The sequence below is a fragment of the Semicossyphus pulcher genome, unplaced genomic scaffold (genome assembly GCF_022749685.1).
Source record: "Semicossyphus pulcher isolate SPU_LCO1_2020_fin unplaced genomic scaffold, fSemPul1.0.p SCAF_2, whole genome shotgun sequence".
In the NCBI taxonomy this organism is placed as follows: Eukaryota; Metazoa; Chordata; class Actinopteri; order Labriformes; family Labridae; genus Semicossyphus; species Semicossyphus pulcher.
In genome coordinates this window covers 27,237,405-27,254,648 of record NW_027211693.1, presented here as the reverse complement: position 1 = coordinate 27,254,648, position 17,244 = coordinate 27,237,405, and the positions used below count along the sequence as shown (strand labels likewise).

The window sequence follows — 17,244 nt, the reverse complement described above, 5'->3', positions numbered from 1 at the left end:
TACCTGGCGCACCTGCAAAACTGACTGATAGAAATCTATCATTTAAAATGTGAGTTGCTTATGCTTGTCTTGTTCTCCTTTGTGTTCTTTAAATGTCGTCCCTTTTTGTGTTTTTCTATCTGTAGCTATGTGTATTATTATGCTGCTGCCTTTCTTGGCCAGGACTCCCTTGAAAAAGAGATTGTTAATCTCTCTTCTGGTTAAATAAAGCTTATAACAACAACAACAACAACAACAACAACAACAACAACAACAATAATAATGATAATACTAAATCATTTGATATTGTACTTAAGTTGTGCCAAATTCCAAATCCTTTACAATTCCTTTATTTCAATTCCCAAAATAATTAGGCTGGCAGTGAAACTGGAGATTCTGGAGCCCCTTGGAGTCCTGGTCTACCCTATGAACGTGGCTTTACATGTGGAACTACAATACGAATAAAAGCCAAATACGGTATTACACATTTTAATAATATTGATTGAAACTGACATTTCAACAGTCAAATGCAATACAGAGAGCTCGAGAACACCTTATGCCTGCAAATCATCTCAATGCCAAGCTGTTGCAGGTGCGTCTTCAGTCCAGCAGGTGGCAGTAGGGGACCGCGCCTTGGACCAGTCGAAGAGACGACACAGAGCCCAAAGAAGAAGGAGGAGCGCTGTCATGGCGGCCAAGGTGAATGCTTGACATTTTCGCTTCGGCAAAGTTTTTATGTGTTTAAAATGATTATTTTCAATGAATGCGCGCGTGTACTGTTAATCTCAACTGTCCCGGAGCCGTTACCGTAAACATGAACTGACAGTCGTTTTCCGACGTGTCACGCCACGCTGCATGAAAACAGCTCTGCTAACTACTCCACTGTCTACTATATTAGCCTTGCTCAATGAGTCAATGCTAACATGATAGCGTTTGCTACCTTATCTGACAGCTGTTTCAACTGTACTTTCACTATTCATTGCCTTCTTTGCACGTTTAAGAGCTAAACCATCATGGTGTTTTATACCCTGGCTTTGCATACCAGTACAGAGTATATACCGCATTTTACAGTTATATTCACACAGGTGTAACAATAACGTTACTGCTCACTTAACACTTAGCTCGCAGAGTTTGAGTGTAACTATTCACAATATCCAAGATGCAGTTGTCTAAGTTATACACACTGTGTCAGTTATATACGTAATACACACTGTGGCTTTTATGCACACTGCCTGAAAAATGTCAATTTTTATGTCAATGACAAAATACATATATATATACTGATGAAGTACTAACGTATCGAAGTACTATGACGTGATACATTTGACTACTTTAACGTTATATTTAGCTATGTACCAGCTCTATACTGAATAGATAGTACACAAAACATAGGATATACATATGAGATATAGTTGACAGTACCCAACAGTATACAAATCGATTAAACTGGTCCTCAACCTAACCTCCTCCCTGCGACATTAACATGTTTAACTGTTGCGTATCAGTGTTTTAATAGTCCATATGTGATCTCATGTGAACAGTAACCCAAGGACCAGGCAATGATCTGTTAGGACTGCGTTTGTTGCATTAATAATGTACTATAGGCACACTTTTACTGAAGTCACATTATAACTGCAGGACTTTACTTTTATTTTAGTATTTTTATAATGTCTTGTATGCTGCTTTTACATATAAGCATTAGGGATGCACAATATTATCAGAGCGTTGTCAGTATCTGCAGATTACGGCTTGAAAATGACACATCAGCATTGGCAGATATGCCATTTTTCTGCTGATAAAACAACACTTTAATTAGGCCTAAATGCTCAATGATTCTGCGGTATTGCAGTTTTTTAAAGTTTCCGAAACAGACAGCAAGGTCGTGCTCAGCATCGGTCATGTGAGGAGAGGCTAAATCTCATTCATTCAATACTACAAATTGAATCGCCTATCTCAAGAATCTGCCAGTGGGCCACTACAATAAGAGTAGGCATGATATCAATTCCACTCTAGGGGAGACTTGATGTTCTCTGCAATTAGGTGGAATAAAACATGTACCTAATATATCGGTATCGCAATCGGCAAAAAGGGTTGGAAGATATCGGGATAGCGGTTATATGCAAACAATCCAATATCGTGCATCCCTTAAAACCCTCTATGTCTTCTACCAGAAGTCCAGATGTGTCATGTATGTATGTGATTTGTCAGTGCTATGAGTTGTTGCTATGTGCTTACAGTATTTTATTGCATTTTAGGTGGCGATAGTGGCCGTCCCGACGGTGCTGGGCCTAGCCTCCATCCGTGTGTATACTGTGAGTGACGCGCCCACTGAAGGGCTCGTCACTAGAGAAAAGGTATGGCTGTCCCAAAGCATCAGTAGATGCTGTATCAGGGAACTCATTGCCATTCACTTAACTGTTGCACATCATAATCACCTACTGATGTGCCTCTTTCTCCAGCTGAACATCTACACCCCGCTGCCACAGTCTTCCCCGGCTCAGTTTGTTCCAGAGAGTCCAGGTGTTATTCAGAGAGGGTTGACTACAGCGAGAGAAGGCATACGACCACTCGTCCAGGGTGTTAAGGTAGATGTTGCTGTGTGAATAAAGAGTGTCATGTATGAGTTTCACTGACACCTACTGTTGCAGAACTTAGTTATACTTTCACATCCTGTCTAACACGTAACATAAAAAAGCCATAAACCCTTTTTTGACAGATGTAAGTAAGTGTTATCTAAATGGAACAACAGTTAAAACACTTTTAAGAGGTCTGATCTTGCACCTGCAGTGTTGGTACCCCAGCCCTGATTTTTGTTCCTCTTGTTTGCGGTTACAGAGCACGATCCCACGTGCTGCAAGTGCTCTGTGCAGGTACGATTTCTGCAAACAGCAAAGTTCAGGAGTCTGACAGGAAATAGCGTTCACACAATCAAGGCAGCTGCTGTAAGGCTCGCTGCGAGGAGATTTGACAGTTTGATAATGTGGAAGATGGGGAAGAAAACACTTGAAACTGATTGAGATGTATCCGTTTCAGAATCGTTGAGAAAGTTGTTCTTTCCAGCTGTGTGTCGTGGTTGATTTCAGCTTTGTCATTTGTTTCTGACAGGGTGCCTGTGTCTCTGTAAAAACAGGAAGTGTTAATCTGTACCATGCAGGAGAGGGTGAGTCGCAAGTCACCTAATATTCTCTCCCTGAAAGTCAAACTTTAATGCCTTGTCTTCTACACAATCACAAAGGAGTTAGACAGAAGGCTGTAGTAAATGTCTGATGGTCACTTTTCACAGAGTATATATGCAACATCTACTTTTAGCCTTTTAAAATGACTTGTTTATGTATTCCTGGTAGTGCATAAGGTCACATTGTAAAACAATGCACAATTCCCATTTTGCACATAATATGAAACTCTTTACGTCACAGCTCTGACTGCAACTCCTGCTGGTGTAAATAATCTAACTATATGAGCATAGAGGTCAGACATTAGGTCGGATTTGAGTACATTAAAGGGAATATTTGTCCCCATGCTGATTACGTTCCTGTGATTCCCAGATGTGTACTATTACTTGAAAGACCCTCCCCCAGGTTTTCTACCCAGATTTGGCACCATCACCATGGCTGGTCTGCTCGGCATGTTCTTGGCACGGAAAGGTAAAGGCATTCCCCGTCACTACAGAAACTATGTATCTGTGTATTTATTAGAACAATTTTACGGTGGAAGTGTATCACCAAAAATGCCTTGACCATATAGAGTCATTTTCTATCACATCAAGGGATGCACGATATTGGATTTTTTGCCGATATGCCGATATTTTCCAACCTTTTTTGCTGATTTCGATACAGATATATTAGGCAGATGTTTTTTTTCCCACCTAATTGCAGACAACATCAAGTCTCCCCTGTAGTTGAATTGATATCATGCCTACTCTTATTGTAGTGGCCCACTGGCAGATGCAGAAATAACAGTTCAAATGTACACATATAAGAAAAGTACTTAAACTTAGGTTATGTACAAAATGTCACATTTATTTGTGTGTAACATTTTCTTCAAATAAAACTGTAATATTCTTTTTTGGGCATTATCAAAGCAGTGTTTTATCAGCAGATACCGATAACGTGCCGCTTACATCATGCACCCTAACCACAATATTGACGCATATAACCACCATATAACCGCCATCACATTTTTGAATGCGCATATGACAACAAATATAGCACCAAGGCTGAGCATTGTTTAAATGTACAATTCTAACAATACTGTATTTGTACTATTGAGTACAATAACACAGGAAGTGCTTGCATATCACAGTACGATGCCATTCAGCTCATTCCCCCCACTTTAAAATGATGTTTGCCATCCAGCTGGATCTTACAGCTGAATGTTATAAATAAATAAAGTATCACGTTTTTTTGTCGGTAGTGTTTGTTCTTCAGTACTTCTTTAATTATCATGCCATCCTGAAAGTGTTAATATAAAACTGTGTAAATTATTCGTACCTTGTTAACTTTGGCGTGCTGTAAGCTCAGTCACTTTGAATATTATATCACCACTTTCATGCAGCAGCACTTAACCCCACTTTAACCTTGTAAAAAGGAAAAGCAGTTACAGTATGTGACTTCACAGACCACAGTTTGCCTCAGATGTAACCTGATTGATTCGCCACAGAGCTAGAAAGAAGAATAACAGGTACAAGTTGAGTTTCTGTTACAGTTTTCTCACCGCTTTTTGTTTTTGTTTTTGTTTCTCTCTTGGTGAGTGATTTTAATTACTTTTAAACTCCAGACATATATTGACTTATTCCTAATATATACACGTTCTCTTAATTTAGGCAATGTCTGGTCTGGGTTCAAACTGGGTTGGGAGAAGGGTTGTGTAAACCTGCGTCACTGTGTTAGTCTAAATAAGCTGCAATAGGCCATGTGTATGTGACCTTTCCTGATACAGCAGTCCCAGATGAATCTGGACTCCAGGGTTTAATCTGTGCCAACTTCACCGACTGCCATCCTTCACTTTATTTCAGGCTCTCGTTTCAAGAGGGTAGCTGTTCCGATGGGCCTGATGAGTGCAGGAGCTTCAGTGTGCTACCCAGCCCAAGCTGTGGCTGCGTTGAAGGTAACAGTTGCTGTTTTTGAATGCTAACCTCTTGAAAATAGTTACAAACTGCATATTTTCAGAGATTTAAGCTATTATTTTCTTTTTTTCCTCAGGTGACAGGTAAGAAGGTGTATGCTGCAGGGCAGTGGAGCAGCACTGCAGTGTCTTCACTTCTCACCTCGAAGCCCCAGGAGCCTGTTGCCAAAGAAATTGCTGCTTCTGAACCACAGGTGAACAGTCATATGGAGTAACACTGAGTTATAAAGATGTAACCGGTTAGTTTGAATAGAAAGTAGTGCAAGGCTGTCTGCATTTTGTGTGACTAAATCAAAAACAGCATTTATTGGTAGCTCTCTTCCCACGTATGGGTTCCACTCTACATATTTTACTTGTTCAAAAAATCCCTTCGGTCTTTCGATAGCTTGTAGGTTGATTTAGAAATTAAAGGAAACCGCTGTTAAACAGTCTGTAAGCCACTCTACAGTTTCAGATAAATGACTGAGATATAAAATGCTAATGTAAGCTAATATTGTTTTCTCTGCAGCCCGTGTTATTAATCTAACCTAAGTCTTCAAGAAATATTAATTTATGTGTTACCTATGTCACTGACATGAACAGTTTAAGTGTCATTAATCAAATGTTTGAATTCGTAATAATAATTTCATATAAGATAGTGTATGCAAGTTTTGCTTAACAAATTCAAATCATTTATATTTTGTATCCACATGTTATCAGGCAGCTCCAGTGCCAAATCCAGAGTCTGCTGTAGTAAAGGAGGCTTCAGAGGCCAGCTCAGTCCAGAGCTCTACAATACCAGAGACAGAATCAGCTGAGTCTTCTCCTGTCTCTGATGAGCCCAGTGTCGCAGTTGTAACAGACGAAGTGTCATCAGTCACACTCACAGAGATATCTCCCGACCAGACCCCTACAGAGACCAATACAGGTGTTATAGATATTGATCTCCGTCTGTTCCTTCTGTGTCTCAATCTCTTTTATTTCACACACAATCAAACAAAGGCTCCGAACTGATGATATGCTTTATCCCTCTCTCTGTACAGATCCAGTGGCACACTCAGTGCCAGCAGAGACAGGGACCACCTCAGAGGAAATACCTGCACCTGTTGAAACTGAGTCATCCGATGCAAAGCAATCAGCAGAAGATGTACCCACTGATGTCAGCCCAGCTGAGCCCACGCCAAGCTTAGAATCTGAGACAGTAGAGGCTGCTCCAGTGGAGGCTGCTCCAGTCGAATCAGCTCCAGTGGAGGCTGCTCCAGTTGAAGCAGCTCCAGTCGAATCAGCTCCAGTGGAGGCTTCTCCAGTCGAATCAGCTCCAGTCGAATCAGCTCCAGTCGAGTCTGCTCCAGTGGAGGCTGCTCCAGTTGAGTCTGCTCCAGGAGAGTCTGTTCCTTTCTCTGAGGAACCACCTGCTCCAAAGGCCTCAGAAGAGCCATCAGGTACCAGAAATATTCTGTCCCATAATGTGAAAGTTTAGAGAGTTCACTAGTAATCTGAAATGTCTCCAAAATTGATCTACTTTCTTGGAAAACCACTGCTACTGAAGTGTCTTAACAATGAGAAATATGGAAGAAAGTTCCTTTGAAAGCTTCTACAAGTTAAAATGATACGCTAACTGTGGTTGGGACACTTGGGAAAGCTCTTGGAAAACTGTTGCATTACTTGTCCAGGACTGTCCAGTAAAATACAATTTGTTGTAAATACTCAATGAGAACATTTAAAATAATACTTATTTTAATGATAGTGGGATGAAATTATCATAGTGGGAAACACATTGGTTCATGTCTTGCTGTCTGGTTTGTGTTTTGACTCCTTCACAGTACCAGTTGTTGAATCAGCTGACCCTGAACCTGCTGCTGCAGAAGAGACAGCAACCCCGACACTAACACCACCTGCTCCTCTGCAGCCTGCAGCAGAAAGCAGCGAAGGTACTGTGAACCCCCACTGCACTCACACCACTGCTCCCCTTTTGCAAGTCGGGCATTGATTGACCGAAGCGCACACACTTACACTGCATCTCTTTATTTCAAGACATCTAGATTTGGTGGATCTTGATCTCATAAGGGGTATAAACAAAGACATTTATTTTGCATTACGAGTAGCTAAAACACTTTGGCCAGACTGCCTTCCTCCAGTGTGACCGCTACCTCGCTGAACTGCTGCGTCTTGCACCCTTGTAGTGTCCAACCAGACGGCGCAAAGTCCATCACCAGCCGCACACATCATTTCTGTTGATAGATGAAGTCTTGCTGCAACCGCACCTGAGCCACTGCTCGCACGGGCTGTGCGGCTGCTCTCTTAATATGGGCACAGAAATTTAAAGCAAGAGGTTCCAGAAAGCGCGTGTGCTGCTCAGGTAGCCATTAATGCTCAGGGGCAACATTTATGCTACAACTATAAACAAACCGCTGCAGTGCACTCAATTTCAACTCTTATATCTCATCTATCAGCCAAACACGCATGAGTCTTGGCCTTTAGAGAAACACATCTATATATTCAGCAGTTTGACAGGTTGAGAAGTGGAGGAGTTAGAATAATATCCACCAAATAAAACACGAGAGGAATCTGATGTAATGCTGCCAGAGTCAACATTTGGACGTGTGCAGCTTGAAAACGTAAGCATTCCGCAGAAACAACAATACAATACAGAGATCCCTCATTGCATAGCAATATAGTTGACATAGGAAAAAGTGTAATGTGAGAGTCTGTCTCTTTTGTGCAGTCTCATAGGGAAATAGCTACACAGATGCACAAGAGCAAGTCCAGATGACTTGAAGTTTATCCTTTTCTATGGAGGCATGTTGTTGTGTGGTTGATTCTAGCTAAAAAGTTAACCATGTAATATTTCTTTCCTGTGAATTAAATTGTGTTGCATTTCTCTTACTGCCCTCCAGGGGGCTCTGGTTTCAAGCCTGACCCTGCTCTTATGGACTTTGGCCAGTCCAGCCCAGAGGATGAAGACCTGTACAGCACGCGCAGCTGAGATACCACAGCCGAAACCTTATTCCCACACTGCCATCTTGTAACTCATTCAGACACAAACACTCTGTGTCATAATGCAGCATAAATAGGCCATTTTGGAGGCAAGCAGGGTTAGGAAGTCTTTCATGTTCACATTTCCGTTCTCATTTCTTCTGCCCACGTTATTCTCATTTTTCACAGAAAAGCTCCTAGTACATTTGCATTGTACTGGCAATGCAGTGAATCCAGTAACACAGAACTGAGTTGGCTTGCGTGGAAGGACCGAAACTTGGAAAAAACATACACCCACAGCAAGCCTTTCAAATCACAGATGGCAGACTGTGAAATTTTCTCTCTGTATGTCTTTTAACAATTACTGGGTTTTGTGCTACAGCCTTCACAGCCATGAATGCATGGTGCTTCTATTTATTGTAATTTAGCCCACTGCATCGTTAAGTTGATTATACCGCATGTGCTGGTAATGATTACAAGATGGACCAGTGCTGCTCTATTTTGTTTCATCAAAAATGTTCCTCAGTTGTTTAAAACCAAAAATAAAGTTCTATTTTTCATGATTTTGTGTACTTGTCAACTTTTAAATACTTCACCACTTTGTTATGTTTTTGGAGGCTATTAAAAACTACTGCTCCTCAGATAAGCACATTACGTATTACAAATAGCTTAGAACTGCAAACAAAACAAACGTCCTAAAGTTCTGCAAAAGAATGAAAAAAAAAAACGTTTCTTCTTAAAGACATTTTACTAAAAAGCTCTAAAATTATCATTTAATGAAACAATTATCAATTACACCTGAACAGAATCTTTTCTCCTCAACCGTTTACATTCGGGTCTCTGTTGCCGAGTGTAACAAGAACTCTACTTTCCACATGGAGATCTTTGAATCTGAAGAAATTCTGCTTCACTAATAACACATGTTTATACAAACATCAACAAATCATCTTTCCTTGTGTTATTATTATTTTTTTTAGCCTTTATTTAGACGGGTTATCTCATTGAGAAACATGGTCTCATTTTTAAGAGGGACCGGCAGCACCAACAGAGTTACAGACAGGACATTCAATACAGAGATGGAAAACCAATAATAAAATCATTAAAGTAATAAATGCAGAAAATGTAAATAAAAGTTACATGGTACAGGAGAAATCCAGCTGTAGTGTGTTCCCAGTTGGTTGGGCAGAGTAGGAAAAGGCCTTTTTACTGAATTCAGTACTGATTGATGGGATGGACAAAGTGATGAAACCCTGGGAGTGTAAGCTGTAGCAGCAGTAGATGTAGCTGCATGAGTAAAGCAATGTTCCTTATGAAACGTATCATAAATATTACACTGCAACCTGTTTAAAGATTTAAGTGGGACTTTGTATTACAGTAAAGTCAAAATTACAGTATCCTGTGGTGCTGCTAAGTATATTGTAGGCTTTTTTGGTGACCAATGGCACACAAGAAATACATGCATTATATGAAATACACATGAAATGTTCTGTTGGTCAGTCCAATCAAGACTGAAATGTCTCAACAACTACCAGGCAAGTTACCCCAGAACAATAAGTACAGATCATGATATTCATTCATTGTCCACAATGAAAAAAAGTATCTTGACTTTGGTGATTCTCTGATAGTTCCTGTTGTGGCACTGGCAGGTCAATGTTGTAATTTAATTAGGGAAATAGCTTAGCTTTGCTAAATTAATTGGCACAAATTTTTGGACGGACATTAATTGATCCCAGATAACTTATGCTTATGATTTTCCTGCGTTGCCACCATGGCGTTGAAATGAGGAGGGAATCATCTTCATTTTTATAGCATGGATGCCTTTAACTTTGGTTTAGAAATTCATGTTCCCCACAGGATGAATCACTGGTGATGTATTTAATTTAATTCTGTCAAGTCACGTTTCAATACTTTGGTTTAATTCGATACCTGCAAATCTACAGACTTGCCATCAGACTCAGCTGTACTTTGTTTTTTGCTAATGAGAAAATGTTAGCATGCTAACACACTAAACTGGGATAATGAACATGCAACAGATATACCTGCTAAACATTAGCGAGTTAATGTTTAATAGTTAGCTACTGAAGAAGCCTTTTGGATGAGTGGGGGAAACGTCTTCAAGAACTTCCAGGTTGCCTTTTGGTTTAAGCTAGCTAGTTAACATTGTGAGCCTGCTTGTTGATGTTAGCCTTTAGCTAAAAGCAACAATTTGTCAATGTACTCACAGCAGGTGCTAGCATGACTACAAACTTAGTCTTCTTACATGTTATTTTATTATTATTTTGTGACTATTTACTCATTATGTCAGTCAGAAACAGACTCACAGAAATAAAAATGAGAACTGTCTCCTTCGTCAGTAGGCTAAAGTACAAATTGTGAAACCGCTAGTAAATCTGATCCCAAGGGACGGTGTATTTTTGGTGCCCTGAAACAAAAGTACAGTACAAAAAGAAATGTATTCATCATGGAAATGCGTGTTAACCCTGGGAGTGTCACGTATACTTAAAAGCATTTTTAGTACCACATGTTTTTGCTTATTTCAGTGTGTACAGAGGGACCAGGCTATCTGTTAACATCTTTATTGCTTCTTTACTGCCCCTCAGAGGAACCCGAGCTGCCTGGACCTCATAAACTCTGCATGAGGCTGACCAGTCATCACCCTTGGGACTGTGTGTGTGTGTGCATGCTCACATGTGTATAAGACAGGAGGATGTCAGATCAATTAGACGTCAATACTTTCTCATCCTTCTTCTTGTTATCCTCAGAGAAAAACATATGGGAGCAAGGATTCCTGCGGCATCAGAGCACAGTTTGTGCTTATGGTTTGAGTCGAGGGGTTAAGGGATTGTAGCTGGTGTGACTGTGTTTTGTTTTGTAGACAAAATGTTTCAGAAACGACTCCATCTCATGGAATCATTATCCGTCAACAGCATGAATACAACCATATGGAACATATTGACTGGGATGAAAATAGAGCAGAGCAGAGGGAGTGGGAATGCTGGAAATCTGTGCTATCCTTTCTTCTCACATGGACATCTTGTTGCTATAAGCAGAGAGGCAGTGTTAGAGGTTTATAAGACGTGGCGCTAAGTATAGCCTCATGTCACCTCTCTCAAGGGTCCCCTACACATATGGGGCCCCCTTCCTCCATAAGCAGCTATGATTATATTCTGAGAACTAATGATAGACTGGACTCTGTCATGTAGTCCAGAGCTCTCTCAGATTTTTCCTGACCAGCAGAGAGGAAGCGGGGCTCACAACCCTGACCTCTCACCTTTCACCCCCAGGAGCCTGATTTTCCACAGAGGACTCTGCGACAGTTATGTTTTGTGGTGGTTATCTTCCCAGGGTCCAGGCAGCCAGGAAAGACCCCACCACCAAATAAACACATAGCACATCTATCAGTAAAAATTATAAACATTACAATTATGTAAGCTGTTGGGGGATTGCGAACACAGTACGCTATATGTTTACATTTGCACATCATTCTCTACTTAATTTGTGTGTGTACACAGTATGTGCACATGATCTACACACTTTGACTTTTTTCTCATGCCTGTAAGTAGAGATAAAATCAGTGTTGACAGTTCATAATGCACACATACTGATTGTTGTTTTTAACAGACTACTGATGTCTTTATTGTCTACCTTTTGCTTCCAGAAACATCCAGACATAAAATAGTTAATGAGCAGGGGAAAGGAAAAGAAACTTTTGACAAACTACATTTGTAGGAAAGCAAATGAAATGTCCTGCGTTTAATCCAGGAAAAATAAAAACTTTGAAAAAATAATTGGCTGGGAGATTGATGTCCAGAAAGAGTTGTGATGTAAGTTGAGGTTTGATGCTCTCTGCTCCATCGCTCCTCTTATCTGCTGCCCGTACAGACACACTGCCTGTAACTAAATCCCTGTGTTTAGATCATCAAACAAACACACAGGGACACACACTCCCACACATTCTTAAACTGTTCATCACTCAGCCTCTAAATTTGAACATTTAACACTCAAAAAGAGGACATCTTTTTAATTTGGTTGCAGTTTGAACACTAGCATATTCTTAAATTCCAAGGATGCCATAAAAAGAGAAGAATTTATCAACATTTCGCCCACAAGCCAATTAAATTGATTGTCTAAAGATAGGATAAAGTGAGTTGACAAAGGTCAAAGAATGGCTAACAGGAGCCGCTGTGAGATAAAACAAGTGAAAGGATGATCTATTGAATGCTTATGTAATAGGCATCTTCACTGTTATGTCTGTAATGATTTCACAGCATTGGCTCATTTAAAGTCTGGCCAAGAGCTAACAGTTGAAAATTAGCCTTTTGGGTAACACTGACACATTTACAATGATGTTGATCAATGTGCGTTATCCCTGAAAATAAGTTAATAAAAATATGTCAATGACCTTAATACCTGAAGCAGTGGTGAAAAATTCCTCCTCCTCCTCTACATACGGTCGTACTAACACAATATAAAGGGGTCTATATTGCCATGCTAGCAGCTCAATGGGACCAGCTTTCATGCTAACACCAGCATGCTAATATGCTGACGTTGAGTAGGCTATTGTGTATATTATGTGGATTTTAGTAATAAGTTAGCATGCTAACATTAGCTAAATAAAGACAAAATCGGAACTTTGAATTTCACAGTTAGCCCGAACTGACGTATTCAAACCTAGCTTTGTCCTTTGATGGTGTGCTTAAGCGGTGGACTGACAGAGAATAGGCATTTTAGCTAGCATGACAAAAATGGTAGGCTACTAAAGTAACCAAAAGGTAAGTATAAAAGTACGATCACCTGACAAAATATCATTCACCATTCAGAATACTCTCTTTCAGAGTGTTAAAGTTCTGTAAATAGTGAATTATTGGATTGTGCGTGTTCATGGAAGAAGGGGTTTAATGTAGCAGCTGATGAGTTTGTTTTATTAGATTTTGTACGTTAATGTAGAAGATATCTAGGAACCACAGCTGTCGGATAAACCAAGCAGCCAAAAAAAGTGCAATATTTCCTAACTCCTAACTATTACAGAGGGCCTGTAGTGAGGCAGTGATGTGGTTCGGTGTTTTTCCATTGTCTTTTATTTGAGTTGGCTGACAGGACAACATAAATTTCAGTTTGTAGTTGTAATGTCATGACTAAGAGCCCTTGGCTTCAGTGAGTATGTGTGAAAACAACTGTGCATACCCAGCATGCCAGTGCAAGAACACTGCATTATGAAATTTCTGTTTTGGAAAGCATCACTCTAATTTAAGAGTTTTGAGACTTACAGTGCATTCCCAATTTCTCATATCCTGAAAGATGGCAACAACGAAGCTCTTCGGCCTTCAGAATCTGCTGCTCCTCTCTGTCTCGCCTTCATCTGTCACCCTCACCATCAGCTTTCCCACGGCTATTAGAACATGTCACAAACTGATAGATACTCAATGGAGCGCGGTGCACACACACTTCTGAACACACATGTAAACACAGGAAAGCTCATTGCGTCGATGCATGCACGTCGGGCTGAGATTAAGTACAGCCAGTTGCACAAGTATTGAAGCATAGCCGCGCACGCACACGCGGGGAGAGGAGCATGCTCACACCGTTGATCAAAGGAGTTGTGATGTAATCAGTCTCAGAGCTTTGTACGCATCCCTCATTAACTTTCACCAGAGGCTTTAATGAAAAACCACTGGAGGGAATCTCCGCTTTCTCTCCATTTCTCACTCCTCCTTCTCTCCATCTCTCCTTCTCATCTCCTTGTTCACTCCCTGCAGTATCTGCTCGTCCTCCTCCTCATTCATCTTCCACACTGTGCCTCCCCTCCGCTCCCTCTGCCCCAGTGGCAGGCTTGACTTCCGCTGAGACAGAGTAAATATTTCCCATGGCTTATCTGACCGCTGGCAGGACGAATATGACACAAAGTGCGAGGCCCTGCTAATTAACACACAGCCTCTGTTGCTGGGGTCAGAGGCCCCGGCGGGGACAGTTAGGGCTTTATGTTTGACACCTGAAACACAGATGTATCATATTCATTATGGTCTGGTATGACACATGGCAGCCTCCCTGCAGTCGCTGGTGATACAGCTTTTACTTTAACACACATCTTGACTTGATTTTCTAAGAGTTGTCCTTTTCCAGTGGAGAGTCAGGGAGGGAGGGAAAAAGGAGGGATAGAATGAAAAACAGAGAGAGCAACTTCCTCTCCCTTTTTCTCTCTGGCTTGTGTCCAGGTACAGTCCAGCCCCTTGGTTATGGTGAAGGTGTGACGTGTTAGTTACTTCCCTGTTGTGCAATCATCAAGAGGGTCTTGGGGGCTATAAGACACCCAACCTCATCTGGTTTCTCAGAGCCCACTGTCTGTCTCTTCTCTACACTCCACACACACACAGACACAGAGGCGTGATCTGGTCCGGGATACTCAGCTGTGCAGATTTCCCTTAAAGGGGTCGAGGAGCGATTGTCATTGACATGGACTTTAGCCAAAAGACGCATTGAAAACTGCCTGACTGCTTGGACTGGACACTCAACTACTCTAGGTAAAATTAATTCTTTAAAAAGATAGAAATGATATATTAAGTCTGGTTAGATTTGAGTCTGAATTTTATAATAAATTGTTCTGTTTCTTCTGTCTTAGCATAATCGCCATGTGTAATTTCCCCAATACTGAGTGTCTGCTTTAACTCTGTTTGTATGTTATTAATAATTTATTCCTCTGGTGTACTGGACCAAAACACAACCGAGAACAATTTAATTGACTTTTAAGATTCCTGTAAAGTATTAAACCTAAAATTAAGTCGACACTTTTTTCATTGAAATCATGAATGTTTCTAAAACTTTTCACAGTCATTAATACAAAATAGATTTTTCTGAGGCATCCATTAAGCAGCCAGATTATTACAACCCCTTCATATGTATTTCATTACTGCCACACTTCAAGAATGGCGTAATGTATTTTTGCTGTGATTAGTTATCAAGTATGACAGCTAACAAACACTGGCGCCAACTAAAGATTGCTCCGGAGGATATCTTTTTTTGTCCGTAAAAGGCAGCTGAATTTAATATGTTCCTCTCTGTTTTGTTTTATTTCCAGCTGACCTTGGAAAACTGAAAGGAGGGAAGTCAAATTGTGTGACTCAACAGTACATCCAGTTTCATAATGGCAATCCCAAATGACCTCTCTCTTTTCAACTCCACCTCTTCAACTAATTTAACAAAGATCTCTGGGAACACCTCTACTCCCAATTGCACAGACTGGCCCCATGTACCCATGACCACAGTTATCCCCGCCATTTATAGTGTTATCTGCGTGCTGGGAACTGTAGCCAACGCCCTGGCAGTGTGTGTGCTGGCTCATTCCAGTGCCTCCAGGAGAACTGTAGCAAATACTTTCATGCTGAACCTTTGTGTGTCTGACCTGCTGTTCCTGCTGTCTCTCCCGCTGTGGGCCGTCTACTACTCCCAAGGCTACAGATGGCCCTTTGGCCTGATTGCCTGCAAAGTCTGTGGATTTCTCCTCAATCTCAACCTGTACGCATCCATCTTCTTTATCACAAGCATGAGCGTGGACCGCTACCTGGCCATTGTGCATCCGCTCCGTTCCCAGAGTGCAAGAGACCCCAGACGTGCCCGGCTCACATGCATCCTGGTGTGGGTACTGGCTTTCACTTGTTCAGCCCCTGGCTTGTATTTGAGGACACTTTTGCACCATGAGGAGTACGGTGTGGTCGCTTGTGGGATTGATTTTCCTAGTCATGAATCGCAAATGACCCTGGTGTGTATGAAGATTGTTCTGGGCTTCCTTCTGCCACTGCTCGTCGTCTCTTGTTGCTACTGCGCTATTGGTAGAAATTTGTTGGCTGATACAGGGCTGGTAAGAATGCAGAACCCCTCACATCCCCCAAACATGCCATCTTTTAAATCCCAGGAGAGCTGCAGTAAACCAGAGAGACCTCCGACCCCTTGTGTGAGCCCCAGCTCCAGCGGAAGCAGACCACTGGAGGGCAGGGGGCTTGAGCGGGTGTTGTGGACAGTAGCTGCTGTGGTGCTGGCCTTCTTCCTCTGCTGGTTCCCGTTCCACTGTGTGACCTTCTTGAGCGTGCTAAAGCAAGATCGCTGGTTGGATGGCTGCTGGGTAAACTGGACCATCGAGACCTTGACCCCTCTCACTCTCTCGCTTGGCTTCTCCAACTCTGCTATCAATCCTGTTCTCTACTGCTTCATTGGAAACCATTTCCGGGGACGTCTTGGAGGACTCTGCAAGGGCCTTTGTGCTTGTTTGAAGACCCGTAGGGAAGATCAGAGCCAAAAGAGAGGCTCCTTTAGCACCAGGCTGAGCTCCTTCTCCAGAAAACTCAGTGATCTGAAAGATCTGGCGATTGTGGAGCCCTCTGGTCCTGCTTAGCCAGGCCCAGAGGGGAGACTTTTCCTTTTCATTTACTGGCTTCACACCCCAAGAAGTGATGCCAATGTCAAGTGACTGCTGAACTCCAATTAGCATGGATGTGTGAGACAGAACTGTTACTATAACTGTCTGAGTCAAGTTCCAGCAGAGCTCAATGCTGCTGTGCAAAGACAGATAATGTAACTAAAGACAAGAATCTGAGATAAAAAGGATTCAAAGTCTTAAGGCTCGTTTGCCAAACTGTGTAATGAATAAATAATCAAATTATGCCTTTAATCCTACAGCAAGCAGCTATGAAAAAGCTCTAGAAATCCGTTTTACACACCTGCTCAGCACAGAACGGCAGACAGTGTCAGCAGCTAGCTGGTGAACATAGTGCAGCATTTAGCAGCTCAGATAGAGTCAGATATTTCCTCAGGATTTGTGCAGTTTTCTGTCCAGAATGCGTGTAAGCAAAACATAAATCAGTCATTGGAGGTTTAAAAATAAAGGAAAAAGCCTTTAAACCTGCAAGGACTCCGAGGCTTACAGCTACACCGCTAAGCTAATATGGTAACATTTCAGCAGGACTAGTGTAGCAGCTGTCTTTATCATAATTGGATTTAGCTACGGGCCCATTCATGTGGCAAGATACATACGATTTTGGATGATGAAAGGGATTTTCCAATAACAGGAAATATGTAAAGAGGAAAACATAAATATAGTTTTAGCTTGTTGTAGCTGTGGCTAACTTACCAGCTAGCTTAAATTTAAGCTAATAAGCTCTGCTTTAGCTATGATGCAGCTCTGAAATTAAACAATTC

The 17,244-nt window shown here is 41.4% G+C and overlaps 2 protein-coding genes across 2 annotated transcripts; both read left to right on the top strand.

The window, feature by feature from the left end:
- The first annotated feature begins 640 nt into the window (after positions 1-640).
- Positions 641-8,621, top strand: apool (apolipoprotein O-like). The gene is made up of 11 exons (XM_069669930.1): positions 641-678; positions 2,235-2,333; positions 2,439-2,564; positions 3,085-3,139; positions 3,525-3,623; positions 4,994-5,085; positions 5,181-5,297; positions 5,803-6,010; positions 6,126-6,524; positions 6,906-7,013; positions 7,980-8,621. The coding sequence occupies exons 1-11, from the start codon at positions 667-669 to the stop codon at positions 8,066-8,068; spliced, it is 1,404 nt and encodes a 467-aa protein (XP_069526031.1). The 5' UTR covers positions 641-666; the 3' UTR covers positions 8,069-8,621.
- A 5,846-nt stretch (positions 8,622-14,467) lies between these two features.
- agtr2 (angiotensin II receptor, type 2) lies at positions 14,468-17,220 on the top strand. Its single transcript, XM_069670498.1, has 2 exons — positions 14,468-14,576; positions 15,131-17,220. Exon 2 carries the CDS (start codon positions 15,197-15,199, stop codon positions 16,439-16,441), a length of 1,245 nt encoding a protein of 414 aa, XP_069526599.1. The 5' UTR covers positions 14,468-14,576; positions 15,131-15,196; the 3' UTR covers positions 16,442-17,220.
- Positions 17,221-17,244: the final 24 nt, after the last annotated feature.

Coding starts and splice junctions, on each gene's coding strand:
- apool (XM_069669930.1), top strand. Junction 2,565..3,084: donor CACTCGTCCAGGGTGTTAAG/GTAGATGTTGCT, acceptor TGTTTCTGACAG/GGTGCCTGTGTCTCTGTAAA. Junction 7,014..7,979: donor TGCAGCAGAAAGCAGCGAAG/GTACTGTGAACC, acceptor ACTGCCCTCCAG/GGGGCTCTGGTTTCAAGCCT.
- agtr2 (XM_069670498.1), top strand. CDS start 15,197: ATGGCAATCCCAAATGACCTCTCTCTTTTCAACTCCACCTCTTCAACT.